Source organism: Musa acuminata, chromosome BXJ1-4 (genome assembly GCF_036884655.1).
Source record: "Musa acuminata AAA Group cultivar baxijiao chromosome BXJ1-4, Cavendish_Baxijiao_AAA, whole genome shotgun sequence".
NCBI lineage: Eukaryota > Viridiplantae > Streptophyta > Magnoliopsida > Zingiberales > Musaceae > Musa > Musa acuminata.
The window spans coordinates 43,209,766-43,226,474 of NC_088330.1; the positions used below are offsets into that span (position 1 = coordinate 43,209,766).

Consider the following 16,709-nt stretch of genomic DNA (forward strand, 5'->3'; position numbering starts at 1 on the left):
TGTGCTGTACCCCCTTGGTAGGGTCGTGGTGGTGGCGATGGTGGCGGAAGAGGTGACTGAGGCGCCCATGGCGGCCACATGTGAACTTCCGCCGTACCAACGTCCTGGTTTACCGTGAAGCTAATTAGTGACTGCAGAGCTGTTACAGCATCGCAATAGAACTGTACGATGAGAGGACATAGGGAAGAAGACAGAGACTGACATGGCAGTACTTGGGAGGCGTCGAGAGATCAATAATGGCATTTAGGGAAGAATCATGCTATCACAGTCGTTAGGTAAGAGAAATTGGAGTAGGCAAAAGGACTGTAGAACCTGTAGATGGCTAGCAACATTGTGTTTAGAGAGATGCCATCACATATGCCTAGCAACCTGTACATGCCATCCAAAAATAATGTTGTGCCGATCTGATCATCAATCAAACCACTTTTCTAACTTCGAGCCGAATTCATCTTTCTAAAAATTAATCTTGAAGAGAGATCCTTGCTATTGCTGACAACGATACAAATCGAAGATTTTGTTTCATGGAATAGAATGTCTGTATCGATACTTTTCAACTCATGGCCTGTCACATTAACATGAATCTAGACTGGTCATACCATATTGGTGTACAAGAAGTTAAAGAACTCATCAACTTTGCCTAACAGCAGCAAATAGATCACTAACTGGGCGTTTCGGAGCTTCAGATCGAGAAACAATCTCCACAACTTTGTAGAAAGCATCGGGGCAGAAGAGTGATCCCACAGCAACTTCTGCAACCTGGTCTCTAGATATGGAACCTTCATACAGAGTATCCTGCATATCATGTTAAGATCAAGAATAAATGATACAGGAAATCTGAATAATGAAGGATCCCGAGTGTTTAATTGATAAAGAAGATTATGTTTTATGGCCCAAATGGGTATTTTTACCTCTGGTTCCATAATGATGCTTCCAGTTGCAGGTTCATCTCTCAGGCCACCAGGCCTTATGATTGTATAGTTGATCCCAGATCTTCGGATGTATTGCTCCGCTTGTAGCTTTGCTATCAATGTAAGCCCAAATACATTTAGTATTATATAAGCTGGATTAAGTATTTGGCCCATTGCAGCCCCGTTGACCAAAATGGAACTAACAAGGATGAACCTATTAACCCCAGTTTTCCGGCATGCCTCCACTAGGTTCACCGTACCAAAATTGTCCACCTGCAACCTTTATTCCTTGGGTCATGGATGGAAACTAATAACATAACAAGTCAACCAGCAGTAACAAGTATAACTAAGACCCAACGTAAATAGATATTGCAAATCTGTGATGTGATGGATAAATACACTTGAAACCATGTATAAGTAGGTGATTTCTAATTCTGCTGTCTAAAAATATGGTTTGAACTCGTTCCAACTTCAAATGACTAAGGATATCTTGATGCTTTTCGTATTGGGAACAACTCATAACTAGCTCTACTAGGAACAACCTGACTTTACCCCATACAATGCATGCAGGATTAGACATATGCATGTCATCTTGACTAGGACAAAAATTGAAATGTACAACTTAGTGATATATTCATGATTTTGATGAAGTTTACGACAGGAAATGCATTAGAAAAGAAGATAAGTGGAACCAACCATGTACATGTCAATGTGCCAATTCATTTCACAAAGGCTATGACCACTTTTGGCTGATTTCGAGCAAGACATATTAGTTTGGGTAATATGGCCCAAGAAGATCAATTTCAAATCAAATTGAATTGAGATCAAGCAAAACAGTATGTTCATTAAGTCTCTGCAATCCCACACCCCCTTTCTTATTGATTTGTAACAGAAGGTACATCTTCTTTTAAAGTTCTACGTAGATCATAATGATGCATTTTTAAGTAGTGTCCAACACTACTCATTGCTTTGCAACCTCACTTTCTGATATAAAACCATTAAGTCCTGCTTCTTGTATCACACATACTGTCAGCAAGTGATGGGACAATAGTGAGGATACACAAGATTGGATGCAACATGAACATGGGTAAGGGGTCAATCACAAAGGATAACCAAATAGGTAAGACCATGCACAACCATATGATAAAGTGTACTTAAAACAGTATGAGGACTAAGACGAGCTGGCTAGGCAAATGGATTGGTTTGATTTATGGGCTGAAATTATTACCTAACAGATATTTGTCACTGGATGCAGAATGACCATGGTTAAGGGGTCAATCATAAAGGAAAACCAAATAGGTAAGACCATGCACAACCATATGATAAAGTGTACTTAAACAGTATGAAGACTTAGTCGACCTGGCTAGCCAAATGGATTGGGTTGATTTATGGGCGAAATTATTACTTAACAGATCCTTTGTGCTTTCTGATGGGCTATCAACAAACAAAGAATTCTGATAGTCAATACCCTCTTTTAACAGTCAATAGCTGCTTTAGATCGAATGAGTCAAATCAACCATTATGTGCAATCCTAATGACTCAGTGTCCCAATACAATTTTCAATATCAAAGTCCTTTCAGAAACAGGATTGATGCTTCATCAGGCATATTTCAATTTGAGGGTTTCTACAAAAACAACTATGATGGACAATAATTATGTGGCTTCAAACCATAACTGGTATGCCCTATATTCTTCTTACCAAAAACAATACTTCTAAGACAAAAGAAGTGTGTGTCTTTTGAAGTTACTTCAAAAATCAAGTACTTGCGCAATTGATAATTCTCAATTATTATGTCAGCTTAACCCATAAGAATCAGAGAAACTGTGGTGCACGATTATATATGCTTGTCTAGTGTACTCCACTAAATAACTCATTTTGTAATATTTTTCCTATAATTCTCAATTATTATGTCAGCTTAACCCATAAGAATCAGAGAAACTGTGGTGCACGATTATATATGCTTGTCTAGTGTACTCCACTAAATAACTCATTTTGTAAGATTTTTCCTTTGAATAATTAGTGTTGAGCCTACGATAGGGAAAAATGTACACTTTTCATCTAGCAAATATCATAAAAAAAACACTAGGATCATACCAATAACAAAAATTTAATCAAACCAACATATTGAACAATTAGATCTTATTCATATCCAACATCTCCATCTCCCTAATCAGAAAGACAAAATAAGATATGGGAGAATAGGTTCCACATGTTACAAGGTTGGGAGGCCGAGAACAATTTCAGGTATGAAGATTCCAAAGTTAAAAACCTTGATGTCTCAAATGCTCCAATATTAGCATTATAATTAGCTACAAAAGGAACCAAAGACAAGAGGGTCCAATGCAATTCAGGTCTCAATCTGCACTAAAATTCCATGTCAAAGTCTGTTCTCAGTTAGAGATTCTAAAATTCAGTCCTAAGTTCACTATGAAACATCTTTTCTTTTCTTAGGAAAAATTCATCCGTCCTGTTACTAGTTAAAGGGTAAAAGCTCACCTACTTGCAAAAACACATCGAAACAACAACAACTGGTGGAACTGACCTTCCAAGGGGCGAAGATATCCCACGAATAACGAAACCCAGTTGCGCATATTACCGCGTCCGCATCCCCGATGGCTTCAGCCAGCTTTTCCGAGCCTTCCGTCACATCCGCCCTGACCTGTCAATCCAACCAAGCAATCAACCACCAAAAACAACAAATTTCCGAAAAATATCAAGCAATTCCGAGTCCGACAGGCTCACAATCTGCAAGTCCGGGTCCTGGGGAAGGCCACTCCTCGCCTTCTCCAAATCCAGAGCGCCTGCACGCACGCCGTACCCTCCCGAGAGCAGCCGCTCCACGATCCTCTTCCCAGTCCTGCCGGTCGATCCGGCAACAAAGATCTTCTTTTTCTTCTTGTCGTTGTTGTTATCCTCCACCTTGACATCGGATTCGACTTCAGTTCGCTCAGCGTCGTCGCCGGCAGAACTCGTTGCCTGCACTTGGTTCAAGAGCACAATAATCCAACTGCACATAGAGAAAGGGGGAATTGAGATGTCGAGAAGCATACATTGGCGGCCATGGCAAAGGAGGAGAAGTAGTTCCTGGGAATCAAGGCAGGAGTTAAGGAAGATTTGATAGGAAGAGGGAGTCGAAATGGTAGGCTTCCATGGAGCGTCGTGGCCATTACACCACCGCCACCGAAGCTCCAGAGTCGCGAAACCGACTTATAAATATCAATCACGTGCACAGCACTTGCCGATTATTTGCTTCTTTAAATCCGAAAGATATATATTCTCGGGCGAATTCTTGAAAAAAAAAATATTTATTTTTTAAAATTCCTTTCAAAAATTATCATATTTTTAAATAATATTATTATTTCTATTGGCCATTGTCTTCGTCCGATCGTTATTTTCATTATACCCTTTTGGTTCTTATCTAACGTGTCTTATCTTTATAGATCTTGATATTTCTTATTGGAGTAGCCTTTGTATGCTTTGACCACTCCATTTTACGTCTATACGTGCTATAGACACTCATTGGTTCTGAAGTTGTCCTTATGCACCTCACCCTTTTTTTGTTCTTACTCATTTCCCAATCGATTATTAACTCTCAGTGTCCTTAACTCTCCTATTTATTGTTCCATTAGATTTATTCTTACCTTTACAATCGTAACCCTTTCTTTCCTCACCAATAACCTCTTTTGTCTATGCTACGAGTTAAGGACGACGAGAGCAAGATATTTAGGGGTGAATTCGATGAGAGTCAATAGAGGTCCACGTAGGTAATGATACGACCGAGCGAGGTTAAAAAGGAAATAAATTTTTAGAAGTTTAGGAAGCTTTATAATTTTTTTTTGAAAACTAATAGTTTTTTTTTGGGAATTCACCTTATATTCTCTATATTATATACTTATTTATTCATTATATTATAATTTAGTTATCTATTTTATGCATTTATTTATTTCATAAAATAACATATAATATTAACAACACATCTAAGAAGGAATATTTTTTATAATTATATGTTAGAAACTATAAAAAGAAGGATATCTCCAAATATACAGATATATTTTAACATAATAATATTTGATCTTTAGAAATATTATACTCTTAGGGCTGAGAAGTGTAAATCGTCTTGCTCTTATTTCCCAAATAAATTAGAGAGTTAGATGAGGATCTCGTCGGCCATTAATACCTCAAAAATTCACTTCGAACGATAAATGTATTTTAGCAATACATGTAATCAATCACCCACCGTAAACTCGACTCCATTATCACACTCCTGAATGATGTTTATGATACAGTCAATCTTCACCATTATTTTGGACATTTATTATAGATTTCCATCATGTAGTCAAAGACGCAAACACACGTTTGACCAACGAAACCAATAACCAATATAATATAAGGCACTATACGTCATTAGCTTTGGCTTACCCAACAACTTTCGATCGCTGAGTGCAATTCCACGTGCCAAAACTGATCCTGAGTGGATAAACTCGATGTTAACACATGCTTTTGTCTTGATGGATGCTGATCCGAACATTTTATATGTATAAGGGAAGAAATGACCTCCGAAGTCGAGAGTATTTGATTCGATGATCAAATCAGTTTTTAAGATTAAAAAAATTAAATATGATTTAATCTCAAGAAAGATTGACATGATAAACATGAGGGACAGATTGATCATCCTAATGGGTGGATCCAATCACACTTGATCGGAAATTCGATCGTCCAACTCGTGATTAACGTGGAGTGATGAACATCATTTTACGGTTTAAGTAATCCTAGCTAAGTCGGTGACTTGACGGAAATTTACCTTCGCACCCGACATCCGAGGAGTAATTGTTTATGGATTTGTAACTGTTCGTTTAATCTTTTAAAGTCCATGTTTTTCTCGTTCCTTTCTTTTATCTTATATACACAAGGTGTTCGTTGAATTGTTTGTAAAGTTTCCTTTTTCGTGAGACGTCGGGACTTATCTATCGCTTATTTTCAAATTAATCAACTTTTTCTTTTACGGGTCATAAGAATTGATCATTTGTGGATGCATATCGTAAGAGCCCTCATGACTTAAGCAATCCTAGCTAAGTTCGATAAGTTAACGTAAGGATGCTTCACAACTTGGATAACTCGAGCTAAGTTTGTGACAATTACAAAATCTCCTTTTATACTTGATGATTTCAAGATATTATAGACATTCACTTATGAAAGCTCATCTTAGACTTTTCAATCCTAAGAATTGACTTAACTTTTCAAAAAACTTAGGAATACTCCTGACTTAGTTTTACGGGATCAATGTATTAAAAAATTATATAAAATATTCCGAATCACCTCTCCGGTTCAGATAATCATATTCTCACTTAATAATATATATATTTTTTCATAAATGATATTATCTTCTTATAAAAAATAATATTTTTATGTATGTATTGTGGTAATAATAATTTGATGATAAACAAAGCGCAGACGGACGCCAAATCCAATTTAAACACGGCTAAATCCCGGCCCGCACAAGTTATAAACACGGCTGCTTCCTCTCTCTCCTCTCTGTCTCTCTCTTTTGATTTGCTTCGCCTCCCTCCAATAATTTCTCGCTCTCGCTCTCTCTCTCTCTCTCCCTGTCTGTCAGGTTGCGGTCGAGTGCGAGCGAAAAGCAGGAGGTTTGGTGCTCTGAGACTTCTCTCGCTGTATTTGGTTTGATTGCCACAGGGGTAGGGGAGTCTCGGCGCGCTAGGAGATATCTCACCAAGTTCTTCTGCTTGGTAAGCGATTCTGTTCTGTCGTCTCTTGCGTCGTTCGATGCTTGGTTGTTTTCTGCTTGTTTCGGGTTTTGGGTGGAGTCCCTTATTGAAAGAAGTGTTTTTTGTGTGGTGGTGTTCCTTCGGTAAGTTGGTGGATCTCGTTTTCTGTTGGATTTGCTCTTTTCTAGACGAGATTGTGGCAAATATGGTTTTTTTTTTGTGAACCTTGTTCGTCTACGATGTTGGGAGGTTTGTTAGATGTATGAGCAGCTACCGGCATGGAGTTTGAAGTGTACTCTTCCGCTTGGTTATTATTTCTTGCGTCGTTCAATTGTTGGCTATCTTCTGCTTTTGGGCGCAATCTCATATTGAAAGTAGGGTTTCTTTTGTTGGTTGTTTCGGTCGGTCGGTGGATCTTATTTCCGGTTTGAGTTGCTTTTTTTTTTTTATGAGATCGCGGCAAAGATGGCTTCTTTATTATGTGAACCTTCTTCCATGGTGTCGGGAGTTGCTTAAATGTATAATCAGCTACCCGCTTGGAGTTTGATGTGTCTCATCGACCTAGCGATCACGATCTTTTTCCCCTTTAATCTATCACATTGGTGCTTTTTTTATTACAATATTTTGGTTTATGGCAATTAATCCGTTTTTGGTGCATTTTGGTGCGGTGTGTCTTCTTTCTCTAGTTGGTTGTCTATTTCTTTGCTGTTTGAGGTGTTTGCCTTTTAGGAGAATCCTGTAAAATGCTTATTGAAGGATTTGTCTAGTTTAAAACAGTGTAAAGGGTGACTTACAGATGCATTATACTGAGCATACCAGCATGGTAGGAGGATCTTTTTATGGTTCTTATTATCACCTAATTTGTCATGGTCCCTCATGATCCTCAACTGTTGCTGCATCCCCCCTCTCTATCTCTCAACATCCTTTTGTTTGGCAATTTGTACAGGAAATATGGACCAGAGCAAAGAACATTCAGTGTCAGAAGGTAATTTATAGAAAAAGATGCCTCGCTTGTCCTACTTGGTATAAGAATTTTTGTTCATTCAAAACATGTCTGACTGTTTATCTATAGGCCTATTGAGCGTCTCATCAAACAAATTGGTGCCCAGAGCTGGAACAAATTTATGGAAAGGTCCATCCAGCTCCAGTGCATTTTATGGATCGACCGATGCTAGTCTTTTCTCTAGCTCGTTGCCAGTAATTCGGCATGGTAAATGTATGCAGCATTTCTCATCTGTTGAGTTATCACCAACTACTTTTGTTGAACTGATTCATATGTAAATTTTCATTTGTGACTGTAGATTCAGTACATGGTGTTCATTCAGCTGACAATTCATCTTCTCAATTGAAAACACACAGTCAGTATTTGGAGGGCGAGTTCATGGTGGATGAGCTGGACTTCCAAGAGGATGAGGTCTTGTTACCTAACAATGAGGAAGATCTTTTAGCTGGCATAATGGATGGTTTTGACCTTACAAACTTGCCTAAACTAGTGGATGAATCAGAAGATTGTGATCTTTTTGGTAGTGTTGGAGGTTTTGAATTGGATTCTGGTCCAACAGAGAGCATTACTGCTAGTATGGAAAAAGTAAGTATATATGATAGCTATGCAGAGAATGGGATCAGTCAGCACATTCTTCCAAATGGTTTTGGGACTGTCTCTGGTGAGCATCCATATGGCGAGCATCCTTCAAGAACTTTGTTCGTACGGAACATTAATAGTAACGTTGAAGACTCGGAACTGCGGTCACTATTTGTGGTAATTATTTTCTATAATATTTTGAAATATTTTTTTTGCCTTTTATGTGAATGTGTATCGATAATTTTAATTTAAAATTTTGCTATGGTACCTCATTGCAGTTTGTGTTTGAGTAACAATCCATAAACTGTCATATCACACTGCAGTTTTGCTCCTGCAAAATGTCATGTTTCATGATTTATGTCCATGTCTTCACGGATATATATATATATATATATATATATATATATATATATATATATAATGAGTTTACACAACATAGTATGTGTATATATTAGCTACAGTAACTTATTTAGAGCTTTGAAGGGCTTAAAACCTTTGATTTGGGACTACTACGGACTTTCTGCTTACTCTCGATTTTGCCATGTTTTTATGTTTATCTTCTGTGGTCATTAGGTTTTTTTTTGGTTAAAAATAATGAGCCTTTGTTAGTACCACACAAGAAAGAATCACTTAATCTAGGACAAGTGTGAGGATAGGCTCCAAGGGGAATATGAGGGGCTAATTACAATTTCTTCCTATAGTTAGTTATTTTTAGTGTTCCGATCCCTATATTTTCAAAAGTTATATTGAGATCCCTATACTTATGAAAATGAAACATTTAATCTCGTTTTTCTTCATGCTATTGACTTTGCAGACGGAAAAATATCGCAAGGTTTACCACTTAGCATGTGTTGACTTTGCCTTCGGTTTGCCACTAAGCACGTGTGATATTTTCGTTAGCAGAGTCGATGACGTAAGGAAAAACGGGGTTAAATGTTTTATTTTCGTAATTATAGGGATCCCAATGTAATTTTTGATAATATAGGAATCGAGATAGCTAATTATAGGGGTAATCTATAATTAGCCCGAATATTAGCTTGTGGAAAATCTAGGAAGTGTAGTGAGTTGTAGGATTTTGGTTCTGACTTCTGATTGAAGCTTTCAACTATTTATGGCTATGGAATACGTACCTCAAAAAGAATTAATTGTGCAATATATCTAGAATTCTTAGGTTTCTAGGATCAGGTTTATATATAGAAAATGATGTGCTATGGGATGTGTTACTCTAGAAACAATTGATTGTCAATATGTCTAGAAAACCTAGGTTTCTAGGATCAGGCTTATAAACAGAAAACAAACATTTGGGTCTGAAACTACAGTAACAGTCACGTATCAGATGATGGCCATGACTAGAAAAATGATATTCAACTTGAGCCCTTGGTCAAAATTCGTAAAGAGCAAAATTTTCAGTATGCGTGAAATCATGACTTCATCTGGCATACTGATTGATATAGTATATACGTCAACAACTATGGATGATTGATATAATGCTTTTGCACAATCTAGGTTAAAAAAATCTTAATTTTTGAACCAGTTTAGTTAGTCATCAAAGTTTGTATCAAAATTGAGAAACCCAGAAGTGTGCAGAAAAGAAACGAATAATTCTGGACTTATACTAGCTGTGGACTCCCTACACTTCTATGCTTCATTCATGGAGGAACTTGATGCCTCCCAGCATATACCAGTGAAAAAAGAACTTTTTGTGAAAAGTGAAAACCAAATTCATGATCTTGTTATGATCCAATTAACAATAAATTTCAAAATATTTTTATATAAAGTATTGTATTACATACAATTCTTTGATCTATAGACAGTTAAGGCATCTTTTTCCTATATTAATCGTTGTTACACATGCAAGGCAAAATATGCTCTCTGCTTTGAAGTGCAATGCAAATTATAAGATTTATGTCCCTGTAATCATTCTTTCCAGGAGTAAAAAGAACCTTAATCTGCAAACTGGGAACTTCTTTTAATTTCTCCTATGATGTCTAACATGAAACCTATGCTTTTATGAATCATTTTAATTTTACTTCTTGTATGATGCACTTCTGCAACCTGGCAGGTTCTATCTACTATCTTTTATGATGTCTATCTTGAAACCTATGCTTTTGTTGGTCATGTTAGTTTTCCTTCTTGTTTGGTCCACTTCTGAACAATTAACGTTTGCATCTGCACATTTATCCTGATCCATGATATTTCAAAAAGAAAATTATGGGCACTGTTTTTTTGTTTGAGAAATTATAATCTTGTGCCTCTTGTAGCCGTATGGAGACATCCGAAGTCTTTACACTGCTTGCAAGCACCGGGGATTTGTTATGATATCTTATTATGATATACGGGCTGCCAAAAACGCTATGCGTGCACTGCAAAACAAGCCCTTAAGACGGAGAAAGCTTGACATCCATTTTTCTATTCCAAAGGTCAGGTTATATATATTTTAGTGATTTTACCTCTGATTTAAGCTCGTCTCTTATTTGTTCTTTTGTCTTTTTCTGCAAACATTTAGGAAAACCCATCTGACAAAGATATGAATCAAGGAACCCTTGTGATATTTAATTTGGATTCATCAGTATCAAATGATGACCTCTTTCAAATATTTGGTGTTCATGGGGAAATAAAAGAGGTCAGAATTTGTTTATTTCCTCTCGTGTTTTTTTTCCAGTTAAGTGAGCATCCTATGCTTTTCTACACCCAAGTTTATTTAATAAGGCCAGTATTTCCTTGCTTTATCTTCCAGATTAGGGAGACACCTAACAAGTGGCACCATAAGTTCATGGAGTTCTATGATGTCAGAGCGGCAGAAGCTGCACTTCAGTCATTGAACAAGTGCGAACTAGGTGGCAAACGAATAAAACTGGAACCCAGTCGCCCTGGTGGAGCTCGAAGAAAGTATGCATATGACTAGTTTAATTATTTGCTTTTAGTTATGGTGAGAATGCTTTGATACTTTGATGCCAATAGTTACTGTACTTATGGTGCTAAAAGCAAAAGGACAGTGCATTTTGTGCATTAAAAAAATAAAAAAACATTTTTATTTCTAACTTGTAGTGATACAAGAGGAAATTACCGTTTCTACATTCCATGGATAGGTGCAAGTTGAAGTTTCACAAGCAGAAGCACTTTATATCTTTTTCCTATTTATATGCACCTTTAATCCATTGGCAATTTAATTTTGCTCATGGTATGTGTAGTTCTAATATATTCTAAAGCTGGTTAGTGTCAGCGGATACTACCATACAAGGCTTACTGTCCTGTATCTACATTTTTTTGCTTTTTTCTATTCAAAAGCTGCTTATGCTTATGATTTAGGGATTAAACTTCAGAGATTCGAATGGTTGGCTAATAGCAACTACCTTATTGTTTATGTTAGAGTTACTGGACTTCTTTATATTGTAGTTCATGATGTAGTTATACACTTTCCAGTTGTCAACAGCAGTAGTATTTTACGATGGAGGTAATGCACTGGCCATTAGAATTTCGTTGTGGTGTACAGTATGGATTTTGGGGTGACTCTGCAGCATGTTGGTTACTTACTAGAATTCTTTCAGGTCTCCTTATAACTTAAGGAGGATTTTTTTATCTTATTAAAGCTGCCTAGACATTTTGACATGAAGTTTGCATTTGATGCCTTGCCTCATTAATTTTGTCACTATAATGTGAAATATCATGAACAAATAATCTACTGCTAAATTTGTTCTACCCATTGGACACTGATCCAAAACTTGCCTCCTTTTATTAAGAATTGAAATATTTAAAAAATCCATAAGTTGGTATTACTGAATTCGTCCTCTAAAAAGTAGATGAATATTGACATACTCAGACAGGTCTGCGAGAATTACAATAACTAAGCAATTGAGTTTTCTCTTAGATCTCTCTTGGTTGGTAATCTTTTGCTGTTTGTATCTCACATGGAAGTATGAAATTAAACATTTTTACTTACCTTGCGGAGAAGATTTTAAATATGTATCCTTTGGCAAATTTACATAGACTTTTATGTAACTCTTTATTCAAATAAAGAAACAAAGTAGAAGTAACACTGCACAGGCCTAGTGTTTTCCTACAAGTTGACAATCAACACTAATTATGCTGCTTCTGAAACAGTTACATGGAGATTGTAGATCTCATAGTATATTAGTTATTTTGCCCTCTGATCAAAGAACAGTTTGTAGAAACAGAACCATTTTTTCATCCTTTAATCCATAGCTAGAAGCATTATGTCGGTTGATTGTTGTTGGCAAATTCAAATAATTTCTCCTTGCTTATTTTCATGATTTCCAGTTCTTTGATATCACCTCCTCCTTAAAATGCTAAAAAATTATGTTGAACAGTTTGATGCAACAAACAACTTATAATTTGGATCCTGTTGAAGCCAGGGTTCACCAACATCATGGAAATTCTCCTGTAAACAGTTTTACAGGTAACTTTGTTATATCAGATATATATTTTTTGGTTAACAACTTTAATCCTGGATCTGATTTGATCCGTTGAGAGGTTGGTTTCATTCCTTGTGGATGTCAGGTACATGGTTCCAATTCAATAGTCCGAATGAGTGCAGTCCATTCCAACAAGCTCTCTGTAAGACCCCTGCTGGGAGAATCATAAACTCTATAGGTAGTGATTGTTTGCCTGGATTAAGTACCATACTATCTCCTGTGATGTCAAATTCTACAAAAGTTGGACTAATTAAGGACCAAGAAAAGGTTAATTATGCTGATCAGCTGTACTCTGGTAACAATTCATCTCATGAAGGTAAGTTTCAGCATTGTGGATCACCCCGGGATCATAATAGTGGAATACTGGCCTCAAGTCCTGGTCCTTTGTCTTCTTTGGGTCCTTCAGCTTCAAATGTGTCAGGGTTTGGATCTTTGACTGGATCCCAGTTTCTTTTCGGCAGTCCAACTTCTAACATGGATCAACCCCAGTCTTCTTGGAGATCTCCAGTTACGGGACTTCCTTTCCCATCAAATGATAGACAGCAAAGGCAGAACATTTTCTATTCAAATCAGCATGACTCATTTCCTGGGTTATCCCATGGTCAGCATCATCTGGTGGGATCAGCACCTCCTGGTGTTCCTTTCAAGAGGCACTACAGTTACTTTCCTGAGACACCTGAAACATCTGTCATGAATAAGGTTGCATTTGGAAATATGCAGGTTACCCAAAACAGTGGAAGTGGTCCTACTGCCTTGTGGAATCCTGGAATTGTTTTAACAGGAAACATACCAGATAATAGTTCGCCCAAACTAAGAATGATGCAGTATCAGAGATCTGGTCCTAACTTCTTTGGTAATAACCAGTATCCTGGTTCAGGTTCATTTGGCCTTCAGGGCCACAGTAGACAGTTTGATAGTCAAGGGAGTCAAGATGATAACAAAAAGAGGTATTTGCTTGATTTGGACAAAATTGTTAGAGGCGAAGATACAAGAACAACACTGATGATCAAGAACATTCCAAATAAGTATAGTTCAAGAATATGTTATCATTTTCTGCTGATTTTTGGGATTGCAATATCATGAGCTGAAGCTAGTTTTTCAATTTCTCTATAGGTATACCTCTAAGATGCTGTTGGCTGCAATTGATGAAAATCATAAGGGTACTTATGATTTCCTGTACTTGCCAATTGATTTTAAGGTAGTATCTGTCAAATCTGGCTAATATATTCTTTTTTAATTCCTTCATGATCTGATTCAGATTTTTTTTCCTGTATCTGCAGAATAAATGCAACGTCGGTTATGCATTTATAAACATGGTTTCTCCTTCACACATTATCTCCTTCTATAAGGTTTTCCTATATTGCTTGATATATCTTTTATACTTTGAAGTTTTTTGCTGCTTGTGTTGGTCCAAACAACTTTTTAAAATAATGCTCTTGTGGAGTGTGGAAGAAGGGGAAATATTATGTAATAGCTTGATGTACATATTTGAACAGGGGCCCATGAGTTCCGTTAATGTTTACCATTTCTATGTGCTCATTTAGCTTATCCTACTTTGAATGTGAAGTCTAATCCTACATATAAAGGCTCGTTTAATCTGGAAGGATATACTAAATTGATTTTTTTGCATGTACAGACATTCAATGGGAAGAAGTGGGAGAAGTTAAACAGTGAAAAAGTTGCCTTATTGGCATATGCCAGAATACAGGGTAAGGCTGCTCTTTGTGCACATTTTGAGAACTCAAGTTTGATGAATGAAGACAAGAGATGCAGGCCTGTTATCTTATATTCTGAGGGATCAGACAACATTGATCAGGTAAACAACCTTTCTTGGAACCAACTTGGTTCATATAGTGTTGTAAGTGCTTACCTACCATTTGAAGGTTCAATGTTGTACTTTGTGACCCCCAAGTTACCATGTTCATGTATATTAATTTTCGTTGGAAAATTATCTTTCTGCATTTAGTCTATGAACCTCATGACCTGGCTGCTAATTTTGGGAGTACATTATAATAATATCTAGGGGTGAGCTTGGCTCCATGGTAAAGCTGTTCTTTTGTGAACTAGAGTCTCATGCATTGAGCCATTCTTTTGTTTTTATAATAATATTTTGATGAGAAACATAATGTTTTCAATAGAAGTAGTGGCATCACATTCTAAATGTATAATCACCTAATTTGCCTCAAACGAAAAGTACGATTGGCAATATATCTGTGAGTACTGAAAAAGGTGTAACTGATTTTCTGATCATGTTGCGTCCAAATTTTTAGTACTGTAATTGATCTGAACACATTACAAGTTCAGTAAAAAATATGCATGAGGAAAATTCTTGAGCATAGTTGAGGGCATAGATGACCTTGAACAAATGTCCTATGTCGTTAATGATTACTTGGCACAACCTCATGCAATTTAGAGTGGTTCACATTAACATGTGGCAGAAATTGTGAAGGTAGCTTTGTCCAACAAGGATGTATTCTTCCTTGTCTGCCTTTCAGCACATGCATAGTTCAAATCCATAACTCTAATTGTTGCATCTATTCTAGCATTGAGTGGTTAAATCCTTTTTGGATCTAAAAGTGGTATAAAGATTAAACTTTTCAGAGTTATTATCTGGAGCTTGAATTAATAGGTAGATGAAATGCAACATTAGATTTCATATTTTCTCGGTGTCCTGGAACAAGTTTCATACTACATAATATTCTAGTGATTCTTCTTTGTTTTAATAGTTTAATTATGTTTAACATCCTTTTAACTGATGCAATTATTTCCAAAAAGAAAACTGATGCTTATTAGCTTTTATAATCTCTTTTATTGGTTATGTTAGATCAGGATAAACTATCAAAATGGCTACAATTATCCTGCCAATTTTCTTTGTTGAGCAACTCTCTATTCCTTTGTTTCTAATATCATGAAGGTCATTGCTAAATCAAGAGCTTTTTCCAGAAACTGATCCCATTAAATGGTGTGGACCTTCATGTGCATCAACAAGACGAGACCAACTCGGTGGGAGATTCAACTAAAAGTCCTGTCGCGGGAAGCTAATGAGAAGCTAAGATAAGTCCACTCTCCATTGAGGTGGAATCGTTTTGGATGGGTGACAAAGTCTGACAACAACCAGGCTTTTTTTTGTATAAAATGCTAACTTATCTGGAGTTTACACGATCAAACAAGATTCATGAGGGAAAAGTGCAGGTGCAATTGTGTTAGCAATTGTGTTATATAGGTGCTTCTGCTTTTTAAAGCAATGGATGTGCCGATGCCGCATCTACCAGAACCCTGTAAAGATGTCTTGACATGGTCTTTTTATTTTTTTTGGGTGTGTAGATAGTAATTCCCAGCAGATGTTGCAAAGAAAAGTTTTCGATCCTTCTGCTTGCCGGTAAGCACATTGCTTACAGTTGTGATGGTTATAGCCATAGCCTTTTGACCTTTTTCTCTTGTTTAGCTGCTTGCATTTGGATATTGGGTTGTACAGAAAGAGACAATTTTAATTACACGGTTCAAGATTATGGATATTAATTTGCATTATTTATTTACATGGTGAATTGGACTTCCTGCTTCTTTGTCGCTTGAATACATTCATTGACTCTTTCTAGATCACTTGTGCCTGCTCATCGGTTTGTCAACGAGGTTGTTATAAATCATTGTTATTGTTCTTTACACGTGAAAGCCTTTCTTTTTCTCATTTTTTTCCCTTCCTTTTTCTGTTTTGAATTCATTTTATCTGCAACATGGTGATACCTTTTGTTCCTTTCTGTGAAGGTTGCTTAGGTTCTTTGGATTCTTCAGGAGGAAACTGATGACAGGCAGAGATTACCCAAAAGATTTCACAAAGTCCACGCCACTGTTATGTCCTTCAATTTTTCTTCTTTTTTTAAATAAAAAAGAAAAAAAATAGTTCTCTTAGTAATATATATATATATATATATATATATATATATATATATGTATATATACATATATATACATACATATATATATATATACATATATATATACATACATATATATATATATATCAATATATATATACATATATACACACATATATATATATAT

General features: G+C 36.4%; 2 protein-coding genes across 4 annotated transcripts; one reads left to right on the forward strand and one right to left on the reverse strand.

Moving 5' to 3' along the window:
• Positions 1 to 433: 433 nt before the first annotated feature.
• LOC135671855 (uncharacterized protein At2g34460, chloroplastic-like) lies at positions 434 to 4,110 on the reverse strand. Its single transcript, XM_065180146.1, has 5 exons — positions 3,960 to 4,110; positions 3,652 to 3,885; positions 3,452 to 3,568; positions 909 to 1,181; positions 434 to 792 (listed from the first exon to the last, which is right to left on the reverse strand). Exons 1-5 carry the CDS (start codon positions 4,074 to 4,076, stop codon positions 628 to 630), a joined length of 906 nt encoding a protein of 301 aa, XP_065036218.1. The 5' UTR covers positions 4,077 to 4,110; the 3' UTR covers positions 434 to 627.
• Positions 4,111 to 6,448: 2,338 nt separating this feature from the next.
• On the forward strand, positions 6,449 to 16,163 carry LOC135671856 (protein MEI2-like 2). 3 transcript variants are annotated; one of them, XM_065180147.1, is made up of 13 exons: positions 6,449 to 6,656; positions 7,582 to 7,620; positions 7,708 to 7,851; positions 7,937 to 8,394; positions 10,479 to 10,637; positions 10,724 to 10,840; positions 10,955 to 11,106; positions 12,546 to 12,634; positions 12,736 to 13,675; positions 13,764 to 13,848; positions 13,931 to 13,999; positions 14,287 to 14,466; positions 15,594 to 16,163. In XM_065180147.1, exons 2-13 carry the CDS (start codon positions 7,587 to 7,589, stop codon positions 15,690 to 15,692), a joined length of 2,526 nt encoding a protein of 841 aa, XP_065036219.1. In that variant the 5' UTR covers positions 6,449 to 6,656; positions 7,582 to 7,586; the 3' UTR covers positions 15,693 to 16,163. The 3 variants fall into 3 exon arrangements, with proteins under 3 accessions (XP_065036219.1, XP_065036222.1, XP_065036220.1); XM_065180150.1 differs by having other exon boundaries at positions 7,708 to 7,845; XM_065180148.1 differs by lacking the exon at positions 6,449 to 6,656 and adding an exon at positions 6,857 to 6,927.
• The last annotated feature ends 546 nt before the right edge of the window (positions 16,164 to 16,709 follow it).